The following is a 19,854-nucleotide window of genomic DNA, read 5'->3' as shown; positions in this document are numbered from 1 at the left end:
CCTTTCTTTACACTGTAATGCCTTTAGTACTTTCATTCATCTTTCCACTGCTCCATTTCCACCATCAACACTCCTCATCAATACATACATGGCTAGGGGTGCCCAGGTGGCTCAGTCAGTTAAGCCTCTGCCTTCAGCTCAGGTCATGATCCTGGGATCGAGCCCCGCACTGGGCTCCCGGCTCTGCAGGGAGTCTTCTTCTCCCTCTCCCCCTCCCACTGCTCATGCTCTTTCTCTCTCTCAAATTAATAAATAAAATCTTAAAAATATATATATGCATGGCTAAATTCTCCCATTTTCTATAAGCTCATTGATGGCAGTTACTGTGCTTTGCCGAGTCCTTAAGTCCTGAGTTCATAACATTTGCTGGCATATAGTAATCACTGAGTAAATATTTGACAAATTGAACTATTTTCCTTCTAAGCTTGAGATGATATGCCTTCCCCTCTTTAAAATTTTCTCTTTTCTTCCAGTCAAAAAAACTTCTTCACTCTTCAGATTTACTTTAACATGCTTTACCTTTCAATGATATAGCATGTTTTCCTCTGCATAATATTTAGGGGGATTGTCGTGCGCTAAAAATTAAGCTAAAATGCTTAAATAAGCATTTGTGTGCTAGGAAGGTGGGAAATAGCTACTGGGCACATTAATAACTTTAATATATTACATAGGAATAATTCTTACTTGAAGCCAACTTTGCACATCTGTAATGAATATTCTGGACTGCTCAAAAAACTAGATTCCTATTGTATTTTCAGAAGCTTAAACAAAAACATTCCTCAACTGTGCCTGACATCATGCACCTGAATGTGAATCACAATATAAAATTTACCCATTCCATAAGTCTTCTTTCTATGGGCCAAAAATCAGAACAGCTAAGAAATCTCCAGGGATATACACTAGGAATGACAAGAATGATAAACCTGGTCCAGTTAGTAAAGGACAGTCTTTGAGCCACTTGACTTGTGTTCAAATTAACTCTAAGAGGACCTAGGGATGCCTTAGTTCATATCAAAACATTACCCAGGAGTAGACTCTAGAGACCATTAGAATCCTTGGAAGTTACTCCAAATGAATTCATCCCAATGAGATCTCTCCATATCTTCAGACTCATACTAAAACTTGAAGGTAGCCTTAAAAAACCCATGTGTTGAAATGGAACCTCTAAACCTTTAATTAAGTACTTTTTCACCCTATAAGTTTGAATAGAGAAGTTTAAAACCACATCTTAATAAAACCTATAGGGTCAACAACATTTTCTATAAATATTGGAACCACCTTATTCTCCTGAAAACAGCACCTCTGTGAAACACAGAACCTCATATATAGTAAGCTTAACACTGGTTAACACCCAAAGGAAATGGCAAGATTTCATTCCTTTTGATGGCTGCATAATATTCCATTGTGTGTGTGTGTGTGTGTGTGTGTGTGTGTGTGTATATATATACACCACATCTTCTTTATCCATTCATCTGTCGATGGACATCTTGGCTCTTTCCATAGTTCGGTTATTGTAACGACGTGGGTGGAACTGGAGGGTATTATGCTGAGCAAAATAAGTCAATCAGAGAAAGACATGTATCATATGACCTCACTGATATGAGGAATTCTTAATCTCAGGAAACAAACTGAGGGTTGCTGGAGTGGTGGGGGGGGGGAGGGACGGGGTGGCTGGGTGATAGACACTGGGGAGGGTATGTGCTATGATGAGTGCTGTGAATTGTGTAAGACTGTTGAATCACAGACCTGTACCTCTGAAACAAATAATACACTATATGTTAAAAAAAAAAAAAAATGAAGAAGATAGCAGGAAGGGAAAAATGAAGGGGGGGAAATCAGAGGGGGAGACGAACCATGAAAGACTATGGACTCTGAGAAACAAACTGAGGGTTCTAGAGGGGAGGGGGGGTGGGGGGATGGGTTAGCCTGGTGATGGGTATTAAAGAGGGCACGTACTGCATGGAGCACTGGGTGTTATACGCAAACAATGAATCATGGAACACTACATCAAAAACTAATGATGTAATGTATGGGATTAACATAACATAATAAATAAAATTTTTTTAAAAATTAAGAATACCCAAAGGAAAGAGTGTGATGAGCTGACATAGCTATAACTCCAGAGAATTTCACAAATATAATTGCAAATGAAAGGCATTCCTTTTATTTCTTGAACTCTTTTATATAGTACTCTCAAAACAAAGTCTTTGAACTTTTATGGAGAAATTAACATAAAGTCTCAAAGCAGCCAGAAAATTGGGGAATGTCAAGTCAAAAGGAAACATTTTGATCCATGTATGTAAGAAACCCATACTGGATGTACTTATACATCCCTTAAGAGTGATTTGTGTAGCTTAATTTTTTCCTGCTGTGGAAATCAGTGTATTCTTTACAATAAAAATGATTATACTGCCCTGAATTTCACATTTGAAGAAACAGATTACATTATAATCATATTGACTACATAGCAATTAGATGTTGTTCTCAGGAATAACTCTTCTCTTTCCAAAATAGTACAATATCTTTAAATTATTACCTTTTTGCTTAGCTAGGTTAGTGGATAACTGAAAATTAAAAATAAATATTGACCAGTAATTTATATCTTAGTGAAACTGTTTGTCTATCTCATTGGGGATGTATGTTCTGGAAAAGAAAAATGTTTCTTTTTTCCAAAAGAAGTTAACATATAATGTTATATCTTTAAAAAAGCTCTCTATGTGATACTTTAGTTTGAATTTCTAATCATTTTAAATCATAAATAATCACTAAAATTATCTAGAAAAGGAATACATTAGATATGAACTAAGACAATGGCCACTAACAAGCCTCAAGAAGTTACTGAGCATTTGACATGTGGCTAGTGAAACTAAGGAACCAAATATTTTATTTTATTTTAATGAATTAAAATTTAAATTGAAAAACTAAAGAAGTACTAATTTTTCATACCGATGACAAGTTGATATGATAATATTTTGGACATAACTGAATTAAATATTAAAATTAATTTTAAATTTTTTAAAAATTACATACATCATATTTTTGTTAGACAGCTCTGCTTTAGAACGATACTTGGTTTTGTTATGTAGGCTTCATTCTAGACTGTTATTTGTAAGATTGTGACTTTGTTCTAAAGGTCTTCCATGAACTTTGCTTCCTGGCAGAAGTTATTAAAAACAAAATTCAAGTTGCTTTAATTTACTAAGGATCAGGAATCAAATGAAAATCTACTCCAAAAATCTATAAATTATTGTCTTTGTTCAAATATATATATACACAAAGTTTATAAATAAAGTTTTTGCACATCTGTATAAATATATTGAGATATATATATTAGAAACTTGTCCCACAGGTTTGCTAATAGTCTTTCTCAAATCACTGACTGATTCTTAAACTAGTTTTGGCAGAAGAGGACTAAAGAGAATCATTGTCAAAATGTCCATATTTATAAATAAACCTCACAAAATCAGATACTTTAGGTTGATTTGTGTAAAACTCATGCACAGATTTTTAAATTGGGGGCAATGGGATTTGGACCAAAACACTAAAAACAAACTATTTTCCATAGTTCCAAACTTTAAAAAAGTAGCCCTTTAAAAAAAAAATCTTAACATTTTATGTTTTGACTTGAATACCAAATGGAAAAAAAAAGTAAAATAATATTCCATAAAACATCTATAATGGAGAAATTTAGAATTGATTAACTTGAATCTATGAAAAGCCTCATTAATTCGACACTTTTATTGGTAATAAGACACATTACTTGTATTAACTCAGTGGATATCTACTCTAAGTCAAGCACTAAGACGGTATTGTCACATACACTATGTTATCTACTCTTTACATCAGTTGAGGAGGTAGGTATCGTTTTTAGCACATTACCTTGCCAGAGCACTAAATCATGAAAACCACTTTCCTAGGGTCACATGACAACTAAGTGAAGGAGCAGAGACTGAAACTCAATTCTGCTTGGCCTGAGAGTTCATACAAACTCCAGTGAGGCATTTTATTACCTTCATCAACTTCTGTGACTGCAAGCAAGTAGCCTGTCAGAGGAAAAAAGGTTCTCATTCTTCAAGATGTCCACAGAATATTGTTCATTCTTCTATTGTAGCATTTGTTGAGTTGTGTTGTAATTTATCTGTTTCCTCCCACTAGATCTTTGTTCCTTGAGGAACTCAGTAAGTGTTCCATTGTAGTTTGGTTAATGAAGGGATAAATGAATGGATAGTGAGTAAATGGGTGAATGAGACTGTGCAAAGCAATCTTGACACAATCTAGGCATGTTTTCTGTGTTAGCCTGAGCTTTACTCAAGCCTAGCCCATCTCCTTTCAAGTAATACAATTCCAGAGCTAAGTCTCCTAAAAGTACAAGTGCTTATATATGTATATTCTTAGTGGTATATAAAACTAACTCCTTCCAGCTCTTTTATCTCTGTACCTCTCTCTGTCTCTTTGTCTCTTGGTCTCCCTCTCTCTCTCAATCCTGGCATGCTGTCAGCTTTAATACTTAATAAAAAAGAAAACAAACATGGCTATGGAAATATATCTCCTAAAACCACATAAACCTGCACACATACGAAAATGTAAAGTGAGAAGGGCCTGACTTAGTTAATTTTGTGTTTTTACTTGAACTCTGAAATAGAACTTATTTATACCAGTAGGCATATTCTTGCTCAGTATTTTGATATTCACTTTATCTTTATAATTTGACTGATGGTTACAATTTACTAAGCTGCCAAAGACACTTCAGATAGAAAAAAATGTGTACTGGAAAAACAGAAGCATGTGAACTTTTACAGTAAATGTTGCTCCTGGAATTAAAGAAAGAAAGAAAAAAAAACTGTAACCTCAGAGTTACAGTGATAATTGTGTTAAAAAAAATAAATTCCTGAAAAGCAAGATAAAATAAGAATGAACAGAAATCTTATCAGTCAAGGGAGTAATAAAACAGAGATTATCATGCTGTCTTTTCTAAATACAAGACAATGTGGGAGTGGCACTGAAATAAACTGAACCTTTAAACCCTGAGAGGAGTTGGAGAAAAATGAGGTCCCTATTCAAAACCTAATGGGAAAATGCTCATCAAACAAGGGCTCAGAGGACTATGAAGGCTAATCTCAGAGCAGGCCCTCACCCATCCCTTATTATTTCTCTCCTAGTCAATTCATACAATTCTAGTCTCATCATCCATTTTCACTGAACTACTGTTTATACCAGTTGTTTCCCAGATAAGCCTAACTCCAAGCAATGAAAAAATGAAACTTTTCTGGTAGGCTCATGCCTAAGTCCAAAATAAGTATTAGTGGCCTTATAATACTTACCCTTATTCTAATGTAACTATAACCTACTAAGCCTTGCTTCAAAGTCAGACTGTATTTTTCCTTCGTGTGAACACCCACTGCTCAAATGTCTTATTTGTGTCATTCATCCTTTACCTACAAAATTTAGGAATGAAACTCAGTCTTAAGCTGAACAAAAGTTTATAACCCTCAGTTCTCTTTCTTAAAACACAGTTGTATGATTCTATGAATAGGGAAAACAGAAGGTACATGTGGAAATCATTACATTGCATTGAACCTAAACTAAAGTTGCATCCAAGCAATTTTAAAATAAATCAGAATGACTGTAGAATCCTAATGCATTAGTGACATTTGGTCTTCATCACTTGTAGAAAATATGGCAGGAATATACTGAGGGATAATCGGAGTATTTCTTTTTTTTTTTTTAAAGATTTTATTTATTTATTTGAGAGAGAACGAGCAAGGGGGAAGGGCAGAGGGAGAGGGAGAAGCAAGCTCCCTGCTGAGCAGGGAGCCCCATGCAGGGCTGGATCCCAGGACCCTGAGATCATGACCTGAGCCGAAGGCAGATGCTTACCCGGCTGAGCCACCCAGGTACCCAATCACAGTATTTCAGAGCCCAAACTTCAAATCTCTATAATCAAAATAAAAGATATTACATTCCAGGCAGTCCACCATGCTGCCCTTTACTAGTTTGGAGAAGGTGGAATCCAAATCAAGGCATCAAAAAACGGTTGACCTTGCTTTCAGATGCATTAAAAGCTAACAATTACAACCATTTCCAGGCTTTCAGATTATCACCTGTCAGTAGTAAGAGTCTAACTCTTCAACAACTGATCTTTCAATTTGTTAGAACTTTCATGTTTGGTCTTAGGAGGAGATTAGTTTACTTCAATTTTAAATAATCATAAAGGATACACTATATACCAGCCATTCAATATCTTGATTAATAAATCAGAAAATGATATGCCTTCATACTACTTAGAGAATTCCTTCCTTTGTCCTTCAAGGATTCTGTACCTTTTTATTGTGACCTTTTCTTTTCCCACCAAATTAAGGCATTGCCCTGGTCCCTGGTTGGGATTCCTGATCTCTCCTAACATGACTTCCTTGTTTGCCCAGAGAGAAAGAGCCAGAAGAGGGCAGGGTTGTGGGCCTTGCAGCCACTCATCATCTGCTTATTCAAGGATTAGGCAGGCTTTCTTTCTCCTTGTTTTCCTTGGGCTATGACCCTTCTCTGTCTTTCCTTAGTACTCCTCAGATTCAGCCTGGCCACTAAAATCTCTGTCTTCCTTTCCACTCTAACACTCACATATGGATTTTATATACTCCCCAGCACATTTCGTATTATCTTTGTTATTGGGTACTTGAAGGAGATTATAATGTTGTGATTGTGTAATGTGTGTTTTATTTTATGTGTTAAAAATGTATTTATACTGCTTATGTAATTTTAGGTCTTGGCAAAAAAAAAATATCAACACGATGCATTTTTTACCAATAAAATCATTATAATTTATGAACATAATTTACAGGGAAGTTTGAGATAGATGTATTGTATGGGTTGTTTTAGAGCTAATAGTCATTAAACAAAACTTGTGAACTAAGATCTAGATTATCTCACAGGAGGAGACTCGTATGTATCAACAGACTAGATAAATGAGGGTTTTCAAAAATCAACATGAATATAGAAGGATAGAGACCTGGTTTAAAGTTTATATGAGGAAATCTGACCTACTGAGCTGGTGACTGCACCCGAATTCAATAATATGATACGACTGCCAAAGCCCGGGATCAGCCTCAAACACCAAGACAGGCTCCAGGACACGGCTCCAGAGGAGGACCCCATGTATAATCTGGTGATGAAGACCAGTGCTATCAAATCCCTAACTGGGCTTAGTTCATTTCAGATTCTGACATCTGATGGAATAATTGGACAAATAACAAAGTTAATACCAATACCAAGACTCCACAATTCTTCCTGACACTTTTTCAAGGCCTAAGAATAAAGACAGCTTCTTGAGAACTGCTCCTGATCAATTTGGATTGAGAAGAAACTCTTAATTTCTCATACATTCATTTTGCTCAACATGAGGTTGATAGTTTTCTCTAGGAGTCCTGGTTTTATATCAAGAAACATTCTCCCAAGGAAAACATTTTGACCTCCGTCCTTACCATCACCTAAAAACTGACAAAATCAGATGCAGTATTTATTATGGGGAATAGAGTTATCCTTTGGTTGGGTAATGAGCATGTATGAAGTGAATCCAGGCATCACGGGTCAGTGAATTCCTCTTCTTAAATGTTATTTGGTCACATGTAACTGCATTATTTACTCTGCAATGACTCCTGTGTTTACCCTTTGGAACATTCCCACACATGCACACTTTGAAAAGAAAATTAAGACTTTTATCATCATAATCCATACCCACCTCTTTCTGGTCTATATTCTGCTTTGAAAAAGTAATCTAATAGTCAGAATACTCTTCTATACTCTCTTTCCTTTGAAGTACACATATGAAAGATTGTTAAGAAATCATCTAGGGTTTTGCTTCTGGATAGGGTATCAGGGTGGGTAGCTACAAAAGAGCCAAGCATTTCTACACAGGGCCATCCATTCTCTTTACTCCCTGAGGACTTAGGATTAATTGTCCCTCAGAGAATTCAAATGGTCTAGCAGAAAACTCCAGGAGCAAATCAAAGTTTTAAAAGGTGCTTCGTTCAAACTCCAAGAAGTTTCAACTTTAACAATAAAAATAATCAAAACACCACCTACAAATACAACTACAATATGAACACTACCTTTCAATCCCCTAAAGGGCATCTTGTCCTTATATCTCTCCAAGGTGTTTGTGAGGTGATACTTAAATAAGCTTACCAGAGTAAGTAGTGAGAACATATGCAGAGCAATAGGAACAATTTTTATTTATAATTAACTTTGTCATTTGCTACTCAGTAAATTTAGGTGAGCCAATTACTCAAAGTGATCAGAGGTAGCAGTGAAAGCCAAAATTTTCAAGGAATAAATTCATTTCATTGAGGATGAGACCAGCCCTAGACCTACATCTGTCTTTAATTCTCTACACCCCTACTTTGAAATAAAATACAAAGACAAATTCTATAAATAAATGTCAATTTGATTAGATTAATTAGGTTATTTAAATCAATATTTAGAAAGAAAGTAGCAGAATGATAAAAAGGACACCAGCTCTGGCATTAAAAACCTCCAGTTTTGAGACCAGCTTTGCTCCTTGCCAGTTTGGTGACCTGATGAAGTCTTGTTACCTAATAATACCCCAAAGCTTGAGTATCCTCATTTGTAAAAAGGAATATTAATATTTGTGTGGGTGTGAATTGAGAGAATAACTTTAAAATACATGCAAAATCACAAGGCACGTATTCCACAATTGCTGGTCATTTATGGCAGGATTACTTGGTGATTATTTCCCTTAAAAAAACTCTGGGGTACTACAGGTAGTAATAATAGCTAACATTCCTCAAGCCCTTACTTTGGGCCAAACACTGGTTCTACTATTCTTGAAGCTTTTACATGTATTATGAGTTACACGTAATGGACTCCGTATCTCACCTTCTTCCCTTAATTAAATATATGCCATTCCTCCTGTAAAAGTGAATTTATACACTTCTATATATATGCATTTGTAAGAAAGAAAACTTAAATAAAAGCGGCTGTCTTCAGTTGAATCATGTCCAATACCAAAAATGTAAATCACATCTTTCATAGTTTCAGTGTGTCTATATCTGCACTTTATATATAATCCCTTCCCTTTTCTTTTCTAGTCATTTTTTTTTGCTTTTTCTTAATTTCTTTCTGTTATACATCAGTTTGGTTTTTAAAATTCATATAGATTGTCCTATAAATCTAGAAATAAAAAACATACTTTTACATAGTAACATGATTTAGAGTATGAGAAATTAGATAAAGTGTATACAAAATTGTCATCAGAAATTGCTCTTCTAAAATCAGCACTATCTTGGGGTGCCTGGGTGGCTCAGTCATTAAGCATCTGCCTTCGGCTCAGGTCATGATCTCAGGGTCCTGGGATCGAGCCCCGCATCGGGCTCCCTGCTCCGCGGGAAGCCTGCTTCTCCCTCTCCCACTCCCCCTGCTTGTGTTCCCTCTCTCGCTGTGTCTCTCTCTGTCAAATAAGTAAATAAAATCTTAAAAAAAAAAAAAATCAGCACTATCTTGTCCTCCTCTTTTTAACCATCTTGGCCTGTCTGGCCATGGTTTCTCATACTCTCCTTTGGCAGTTAATCCTAATATCAGCTGTTCCTACACTACAGCAAAACATTTTTTTCCCTTAACCTCAGCCTGCTGCAGTTTGCCTATTTACCCTTCTATTTCTGTTAAAGAATTGCAATAATTGGACATTACCCCCATCTTCTTCATAACTATCTTGTTGCTATGTGATGATGCTTTTCTAATATTTTTACTCTTATTCCTGCTTTTTTTAAGGTCAATTTTACTAATAGACTTTGCAAAGGGAAATTAAATTGTGTGTAAAGCTTTTCAGTTTTAGGGACCAACTATCTATATGAAAAAAATTTATTTTTTTACAATAATCCTATTATTGTAAAACTTCCTTTTTCTTTACATTTCAAATGTTTGACTAACTGCTTTTTGTTCTTTAAAACAAAAACATATAGATAGGGGACGCCTGGGTGGCTAGTCAGTGAAGTATCTGCCTTTGGCTCAGGTCATATTCCCCAGGGTACTGGAATCAAGCCACAGGGTCAGGCTTCCTGCTCTGTAAGGAGTCTGCTTCTCCCTCTCTCTCTGCCTCTCCCCCCAGCACTGCTCCTGCGTGCTCACACCCTCTCTCTCTCTCTCATAAATGAATAAAATCTTTAAAAAAAGAACATATAGATAAAAGGCTTAAAAGCATATCACTGCTATACCATTTTCTAAAAATCAGAAAGTTTTATAGTTTCCTATAAAGAATGTGACCTGAGACAGGACTTTGCACTGCATATTTACAAAGCTCTGTGTGATTTGAATACCATTTGTTGACATTTGTCTTCCCTTCTTTTCCCCAGAGAGAAAGCTCAGCTACTTTTCAAGTTACTTCCTTGTATTCCAGATGAAAGATGATAAAGGAAAATGAAATTAATATTATAAATTTAATGATTTAAGTTTAGTGATTTTTTTTCTAAGTTTTTCTTGGAAAATTTTAAATTGCTTTTTAAGTTACCTATATCTCTATAAGAAAAATAGCTAAGCCTAGTGTAATGTTAACGGTCAATTATTTAATTTACTTAAAACTAAATTTACTTTTCTTGTTTTCAAAATCATTACAAATGCAAAAAAATTATTAACTTTAAAAAGATTTTTTAAAAGCTAAGTTAGTTTTAGTAGGATGCAATTCTTGTTGCTCATGATACCAGTGATTTGCGGGGAGGCACTAAAAATGGTAGAGGGGGACCTGAAGAGGGGTCTGGAAATTATATACAAAACAAAATTTAGTATCTCATACTAAAATTTTATGAAATTTGTAACGTTTAGTTTCTAGACTGATTTATGAAATAATACAATATTCTCTAAGCAAACACTGAAGAGAAAACAAAATATAGTCTTTAGATTAGGTGTTAAGTGATGATGTAGCCTAGAGTCTTTTCGTATTTGATCCTTACTCAAAGAAACTTTTTGCCATTCATTTAAAAAGAAATAATTCACTAGAAACTTCAAATCTTTGAAAGTAGGAAAAAAAAATAACTTTCCATGGTATCCCCAGTGCCTTTAACAATGTCCAATGTTGAATAAAGGGCAAAAGTAAATATTTGGTTTCTTCCCAAACTGGTTCTTCTACTTAAGCATCCTCTTGGATCCCAAGACAATGCAAAAATAAACCCCATAAGATGTAGCCAGTCCAGAGAAAACCTCCAGAGAAATGTACAACAGCTTTCATTCCAGGAGAAAAGAAAAGAAAGATTATTTTCTTGAACAGAGATATGATACAATCCTATGGAGTGCCGTATCAGGCTCAGTTCCAGAAGGTGATGCACCAGGGCTCTGGGGAGGGAATCAATGCAGTATAAGTCAGGAATCATGATCCTTCACCCTAGAGGCAAATGGAGCATAGAGGGTAAGTACACTCCTTGAAGATCCTTCAGAACAAAAGAAAGGGAGAGGCAGGAAATCAGGAAGTGCCCGTGCCAGGTCTCACTGAGAATGTAGGGATTTTCATTCTAACCAGATATTAAAGAATACAGTTCAGCTGTATTTCTGCATAGAAAAAAAAAGTGAATACAGTAAATCCTTTCTTAATATTCTATCAGCTAGAAATCTCCATTCCTTGGCCCTTCTGAATCTCTATGTAACGAAAACTGATAATTAGGTTTTTAAGTTACCCTTTGTACCATCAAGTAAAGCTTAAATTATATTTGATATAGTTTTTACTGTTAAATATATATTTTTAAAAGAGGCTACCCTCATATAACATCCATTTATTCAACAGCTATTTAAGTCCACTCTAGTGCATATATCAGTTCATCCCACAGGTGGATCAGAGGCTCAATGAGAGCTACAAGGCTCTTGGTCACAGGAGCTCATGCATGGCAGAATAAGGCAACATAAAAATTTTAACAACCAGGGCAATACAATTTCTAATTCCTATGATCCATGTAAAGGATAGAAATTTTTATGGAAAAGATTTTTTTCAGAGGATCTGGACATCTAAAGTGGCAAAGAATTTGCTAGATGGAGGGACAGAAAAGTAAATTCTCAGTAAGTATCAAGAAATGACTAAAAAAGAATGAGATGGTATAAGAGAAAGGAAACGGAGGATTATTAGTGGAAAAAATCATCAGAATAAGCTTAGTAAAAGAGAAAAATAGCCAAGGGGTAACTATATAAATCTATTTATATTTCTTATGAAATATAGTTTATTTTAGTGTATAATTTAAAAACTATAGAGATAGGCACAATAAAAAAAATCATGACTGAATACATATTTGGAATGCCAAGCTTTGGCTTTTTCACCCTATGCCCCAATTATGCTCATACCATGCACAGTTACAAATCAAGTCATTCACCCAATAGTGAAACCAAAGTATTAAACTTCAACTCTAATTTGGACTCTGTTGATTTGTATATAGTGGTATATTCAATCTTTCTTTCATTCATCAAAGAGTGAGCATATTTTATATGCCATGCATTTTACTAGGGTAATGATGAACTAAATCAGACATGATTCTTCAATGTGAAATCCCAACTACTTTGTGATGGAAAGAGGTAGTGAGATATGACCAAGCCTGGAGGACAGGGCAGGATCTCTGAGGAAGTGGTATTTAAGATTAGACTTTGAATACAGGATTTCAAACTAGGTTAAGGGAACATGGAAGTGAAGACAGGATGAAGGATAGGAACTTCCTATCCAAGGAGAAGAGCATGTGCAAAAATCCCACCAGGAGATGGGTGAGGATACACATATGGGGAGGCTCTATGTAAGGCCCTAAGACAGAGCCCAAGCCCAGAGGAGAGAGTGGCTCTATACAGGGCTGAAACAGAGACAGATCTCAGGTCACTCAAAATCTTGGGAAGAATTTGATGAGGTGGGGATGACTGCAGAGGATATTAGGGGGAAATGTTCAGAGATGTATTTTGAGATCATTTTGTTTGCAGAATAGAGAATAGCCTGGAAAATAATAGCAAGAGTAAATGCAGGAAAATCACTTAGAAGCTTTTTTGATTTGTTTAGACTAAAGATATAGTAATTGGGGCTAGGGTAGTACCAACAGAAATGGAGAGAAGTCAACTGATAAGAAAAATATTTAGAAAGTTAAAAACCAAGACTTGATGGTTTGGATGCTGGAGGAAAAGGGAGAAGTATATTAAGGATGATTCAGATTTTTTGGTAGTATAACCAAAATATTATATGCATCATTCACAAAGATAACAAATAGAGGACAAAGAGCAAGGATTTAGGACCAAGGATGGAGCAATGGAAAGGGCATGTGGAGAGAAATGAGCTGCCTAGGAAGCTGAGGAAAAGTGGGAAGAAAATGAGAATGTAGGGAAGGGTGTATTTGTCAAAGACAACAAAGATGTCCATCTAATATGCTGATGACTGAACTGTTTCCACTGCATTTAACAAGACAGAGATCACATGTCACCAGCTAGAGCTACTTTGATGGTGTGGGGCTGTGGGGACTAGAGTGACATAGATGCAGGAGTGAATAGGGGAGGTGGGTGTGAGGAAATGATGGTGGTGAATACAGACAACTTTCTTGACATTGAAGGAACTAAGAAGGGTAAAAGTTGTTATTTATAAGAGGATTTGAGAAAAATAGAGATTTACTGTTTATTTTGTTTTGCTTTTTATGGTTTGGTTTGTTGGGATTTGTTTGCTTTTTGGAGAGACTAGGACATACTTAAGAATAAATGGGAACTTTTAAGCAGCTGAGAGAAACAGCGTGAGAGTGCTAGGTTCCTGAAAAAGCCAAAGAGTTGAGATCAAGTAAAGAATGAGATTAGGATGGGTACTGGATGTCAATGGATTTGAGGTATGAGGAAGAGAGGGCTGCCATTTTTATGTGCCTGTGTTTGAAACAGTAAGTGAGGTCACTTGCTCAGAGTAGATAACTTGTAATAAATAAAAGGGTGAGGGGATGGAGATTTAAAGAGAGTAGACAAGATCTATAATTGTCATTGGGAGAAATAGGAGATTTATTCATTTTTTTTAAAGATTTTATTTATTTTGACAGAGAAAGAGAGAGAGCGATCATAAGCAGGGGGAGGGGCAGAGGCAGAGGGAGAAACAGGCTCCCCGCTGAGCAAGGAGCCCAGGACCCTGGGATCATGACCTGAGCCGAAGGCAGACACTTAACGAACTGAGGCACCCAGGTGTCCTGAAATGGGAAATTTAATTGACCAAAGAAATACAGTAAGATCATGGGAGGATTGAGAGTCCAGTGGAGATAGGTGGGTTTGTATTTACAGTGGAATCAACCTGCCCTGTTGTGAGACTTCAACAGCACTTGACCACTGGTGGATAGGCATGAATAATGCAGATAACTGGGGTCAGAGAGGAAACAGAACAGAAAAGCAATGGACAAGAAAAAAAAAGATATGTTTTTGAAATGATAGGACTCTGGGCTAGATTGGAGGAAAGTAAAAAAAAACGAGAGATCTGAATGCCTGGGAGACAGGATAGGGGTTAATGAGGGTGAAGGAGCAGTTGTAAGCAATTGCATCAACAAGCTTGGTAGACAGACAGTTGCTGTTCGAGGTTCAAATGCTTGAATTAGTGATCTGAGTGGTAGAATGGATTGGTGAGGATAAGGTCCAGAGGGTGTGTGTGGGAATGGAAGACTGAGATAAAGTAAAGAACAGGCTATTGAAGATGACTAGCAGGTCAAGGAACTGAGGGGAGAAGGTTCTGACAGGTCATTCCCATAAATACTGAAGTCCCTGGGATAGTGGCAGCCCTGAAGGGGAAAGGTAGCCAAAGATCCACAGGTACCAATAGCTTAGTTGAATGATGAGGAGTGGTCAAAAGTTCTGGAAATGACTACAGCAGAGACCATCTATGGATGATAGCATAGTGAAGCAGCCTCAGAGAGCAAGTTTTTTTGTTTTAATGAATGGATTTAGCAATAATAATCTCAAAGGAGCACTAAGGAGAAAGTACATACTAACCCTATCTCCAAGTCCTGTTTTTCAGAATAACAGTTAAACCAATGTTATTCTTCTTCTCTAATAACCAAATTATACATACGGTCAAAAATTTTATACAGTTGATTTAAAGCATAGAATATCAAAATTATTTTAATTATACCATTTCTGTTATGGGGAAAGAATTAACTGTTCCTTATGATTCTCAATGAAGGGACTCACCGAGAGCCGGGTTCAGTAAATTTTTTCTGTAGAGGGTCGTACAGGAAATATCTTAGGCTATGAGGGCCAAAGAGTCTGTCAAAACTACTTTTATCTGCTATTGTTACATGAAAGCAACCATAGATGATGCATAAATGAAGATGAACCCAATCTGCCCCACTCCCATATCTATTGTTCAATTTATTCAACACTCAAGAGAAGTGGCAGTGAGAAAGTGAAAAGTGAGAAAAAGAGGTGGTATTGGAATTTAAAACCCAACAATTATTTCTATCAGATTTAAAAATAAAGGAAATCGGACAAAAGTTCATGATTTTCCTTTCCCCTAAAACAAACTGAAAAACTGAAAGCAAGCACTTACCTGAACATACAGTTCTCTGAGTTCATACTGAAATTTCTTGGGATCCGTGGTAATTGTCACTGGGCCAATTTCTATGAAGATAAAAATGACACAGGTGAATAAATTGTAATCAACAGCATTAAAGACTTTTTTGTGTTTGCAAATGTCTTTTCATTCGGCACTACATGGTTATTTATTAATAAGAAATATACAGCCAGCAAAACAACAGTTTCTCAGTTTATAGCTACCAAAGAATAACTTAAAATTTGCTGGAAATCATGCTTATGCAGAGTGAATGTTTAGCCTTGGGAAATGCAAAGGGGCAGTCAAAAATGTCATAAGACAGAGTCAGGAGACCCCAGGTTCGGTCCCTTTTTACTCTCACTGGTCAGTGAATACTTATTGAATACCTACTTTGTTGCTGGACTCTAAATTAATCACTTACCCAACCTATAATTCTGTTTTCTCAACTATATATTGTAAATTTGTTTGCAACTTATCTGTAAGTCCAAATTAGTTGAAAAAAAAAAATTAACATTAAACAACATAAAAACAAATGAACATCAATGCCACAGTGTTTTTAAGAACTTGTAGAAGCACTGAAATGAGGACATTAAAAGTTCAGGAAATAGTCCCTATCACTTCCTTCCCCCAGCTGGGGTTGCTGTCCATCACTATCACCATTCTCCTTAGCTGACTTTGACCACCATAATTACCTGACTATCCTGATGTACTGCACAAACCACCACTCCAAATGGGAACAAGTGGGGCCACTGCATTCCTCGGAAAATCAGGACCTTAGTAAGTCAGGTGAAGAGAAAGAGCCCAGATACCAGGGTGGGTAAAGTTGGCAATATTATTTTTATAGGATACAGTATGTCTATGGTAAACATTTTAATCCACAAAGATCATTTTCTTAAAAAAAAAAAAAAAATCAACCTTTAAAATAGACAAGTGGAAAGTGGCCTTTACAGGAATCAATTACTCCCTTAAGAAACATTCATATATTTAAGGAATATAGTATTAAAATTCATCAGAGTATCACGTGCATAGACATATCATCTTAAATTCCCAGGGTGGATGAAAAGTTTTCTACTTTATCTAATGAAGATACAGGCTGCATTCAAAATGATAATATGCAACTACAATACAAAATTATAAAAATATTTAACATTGAGTTTTTATAAGACATTTTCTAGCTTCAAAGGCACACTGCTAGACAAAAGACTTTATGACTTCAAAGGATAATAATTAATTAGTCATGGGCGGAGCAAGATGGCGGAGGAGTAGGAGACCTGGATTTCGTCTCCTCTCAGGAATTCAGCTGGATAGGGATCAAACCATTCTGAACACCTACAAACTCAACAGGAGATCGAAGAAAAGAATAGCAACAACTCTCTGAACAGAAAAGCGACCACTTTCTGGAAGGTAGGACGAGCGGAGAAGTGAATCCGAGGCGATATTCGAGAGGATAGACGGCGGGGGAGGGGCCTCCGTCAGCCGCTTCTGGCAAGTGATAGAGCCGCGGAGCACAAAATCGGAACTTTTAGAAGTCTGCTCCGCTGAGGGACGTCACTCTGGTGGCGAAGTGGGGGGTGGAACCCTCGCGGGACAGTGTGGTCTCAGGACCCTCGGGGTCACAGAAAGACCGGGGGTGCCTGAGTGCGGCAGAGCTCCCAGGTATCGGAGCAGGGAAGCCGGCTGCAGAGACGGAGCCCAGGCGCGGGCTCTCAGCTCGGGGTTGCTATAAACCGTGATCCGCGGCACAGTCGGGTCACTGCTCCTCCAGCAGGGACCCAACAAGCGGCAGATCCAGGGAGACTCACCTTCTTCCCCCAGGAGGAGAGGTGCGGGAGCGCACCGCGGGGATCTGCTGGGTTTGGAGACTCCACCCGGGGTCGGATGCCAGATAGAAAGGCGCGGTCACAGGCCGGGTGAGCGTGGAGTGCGGCCGGAGACCGGGGAGACGGGAGTGACTGACTGCTTTTCTCTGGGGGCTCGCTGAGGAGCGGGACCCCGAGTTCTCGGCTCCGCCGGGGCGGAGACTGGGAGGCCGCCATTTTCACTCTCCGCCTCCAAAGCTGTACGGAAAGCTTGCAGGGAACAAAAGCTCCGGAGAGCAAACCCGAGCAGATTACTTAGCCCGGACGGCAAGGGCGGGGCAATTTTGCCTCCGGCAAAGACATTTGGGAACCACGGCAACAGGCCCCTCCCCCAGAAGATCAGCGAGAACAGCCAGCCAAGACCAAGTTTACCGATCAATGAGAACAGCAGAACTCCAGCGCTAGGGGAATACTGCACATAGAATTCATGGCTTTTTTACCATGATTCTTTAGTCTTTCAAAGTTAATTATTTTTTTTAACTGTCTTTTTTTCTTTTTTCCTTTTTTCTTTTTTTTTTGAATTTTTCTTTTTCCCTTTTTCAACCAACATCTTATCAATCCCTTTTTTAAAAAAAAAACATTTTTATTTTTCATTTTTAAAGTCATATTCTATCCCTTCATAGTAGTTACCCGTATTTTTGGCATATATATATAAGTTGTTCTCTCTTTAAAATCTTGAGATAGTTTCTTCTAACAGATCAAAATATACTCTAAATCTCTAGTGTATGGTTTTTTTCTACTCCCCTGCCTGATCACATTCTCTCCCTTTTTTCTTTCTTTCTTTCTTTTTTTTTAATCCTATTCTTTCTTTTTTCAAACAACTTATCAAATCCTTTTTAAAAATTTTTTATAATTTCCATCTTTACAGTCATATTCCATCCCTTCATCATATCAACCCTTATTTTTGTACATATATAAGTTTTTCTTTCTTTAAAATTTTGGGAGGGACTTTCTTTTAACAGACCAAAATACACCCAAAATCTAGTGTGTGGCACTGATCTATAATCCAGCCTGATCATATTTGATCACATTCTGTTTTTGTTTTGTTTTGTTTTGTCCTGCTTTTGTTTGTTTTTATCTTTATCTTTTTCTTTTTTCTTTTTTTCTTTCTTTTTCTTTTTTCTCTCTTTCCCTTTCTTTTCCCACTGCTTCAGGTCTTTTCTGATTTGTTTAGAGTATATTTTCTGGGGACGTTGTTACCCTGCTAGCATTTTGTTCTCTCATTAATCTATTCTCCTCTGCACAAAATGACAAGACGGAAAAAATCACCTCAACAAAAAGAACAAGAGGTAGTACCGACTGCCAGGGACCTACTCAATACGGACATTAGTACGATGTCAGATCTAGAGTTCAGAATCATCACTTTAAAGATACTAGCTGGGCTTGAAAAAAACATGGAAGTTATTAGAGAAACCCTTTCTGGAGAAGTAAAAGAACTAAAATCTAACCAAGTAGAAATCAAAAAGGCTATCAATGAGGTGCAATCAAATATGGGGGCGCTAACTGCTAGGATAAATGAGGCAGAAGAAAGAATCAGTGAGATAGAAGACCAAATGATGGAAAATAAAGAAGCTGAGAAAAAGAGAGATAAACAACTACTGGATCACGAGGGCAGAATTCGAGAGATAAACGATACCATAAGACGAAACAACATTAGAATAATTGGGATCCCAGAAGAAGAAGAAAGAGAGAGAGGGGCAGAAGGTATAATGGAGCAAATTATAGCAGAGAACTTCCCTAATTTGGGGAAGGAAACAGGCATCAAAATCCAGGAAGTACAGAGAACCCCTCTCAAAATCAATAAAAATAGGTCAACACCCCGACATCTAATAGTAAAACTTACGAGTCTCAGAGACAAAGAGAAAATCCTGAAAGCAGCTCGGGAGAAGAGATATGTAACCTACAATGGTAGAAACATTAGATTGGCAACAGACTTATCCACAGAGACCTGGCAGGCCAGAAAGGACTGGCAGGACATATTCAGAGCACTAAATGAGAAAAATATGCAGCCAAGAATACTATATCCAGCTAGGCTGTCATTGAAAATTGAAGGAGAGATAAAAAGCTTCCAGGACAAACAAAAACTAAAGGAATTTGCAAACACGAAACCAGCCCTACAAGAAATATTGAAAGGGGTCCTCTAAGCAAAGAGAGAGCCTAAAAGCAACATAGACCAGAAAGGAACACAAACAATATACAGTAACAGTCACTTTACAGGCAATACAATGGCACTGAATTCCTATCTTTCAATAGTTACCCTGAATGTAAATGGGCTAAATGCCCGAATCAAAAGACACAGGCTATCAGATTGGATTAAAAAACAAGACCCATCAATATGCTGTCTGCAAGAGACTCATTTTAGACCCAAAGACACCCCCAGATTGAAAGTGAGGGGGTGGAAAACCATTTACCATGCTAATGGACACCAAAAGAAAGCTGGGGTGGCAATCCTTATATCAGACAAATTAGATTTTAAAC

At 37.1% G+C, this 19,854-nt stretch overlaps 1 protein-coding gene across 1 annotated transcript in view; it reads right to left on the bottom strand.

The window, feature by feature from the left end:
• Positions 1 to 19,854, bottom strand: part of HMCN1 (hemicentin 1) — a 487,946-nt gene that overhangs the window by 345,352 nt on the left and 122,740 nt on the right. The window contains exon 2 of the mRNA XM_032393157.1: positions 15,515 to 15,585. Within this exon, the coding sequence (XP_032249048.1) occupies positions 15,515 to 15,585 (71 nt within the window). The remainder of the gene's footprint in view (positions 1 to 15,514; positions 15,586 to 19,854) is intronic.

The sequence above is a fragment of the Phoca vitulina genome, unplaced genomic scaffold (assembly GCF_004348235.1).
Source record: "Phoca vitulina isolate PV1807 unplaced genomic scaffold, GSC_HSeal_1.0 scaffold71, whole genome shotgun sequence".
NCBI classification, from domain to species: Eukaryota; Metazoa; Chordata; class Mammalia; order Carnivora; family Phocidae; genus Phoca; species Phoca vitulina.
The sequence above is the reverse complement of the archived record's forward strand: the minus strand, read 5'-3'. Positions and strand labels throughout refer to the sequence as shown.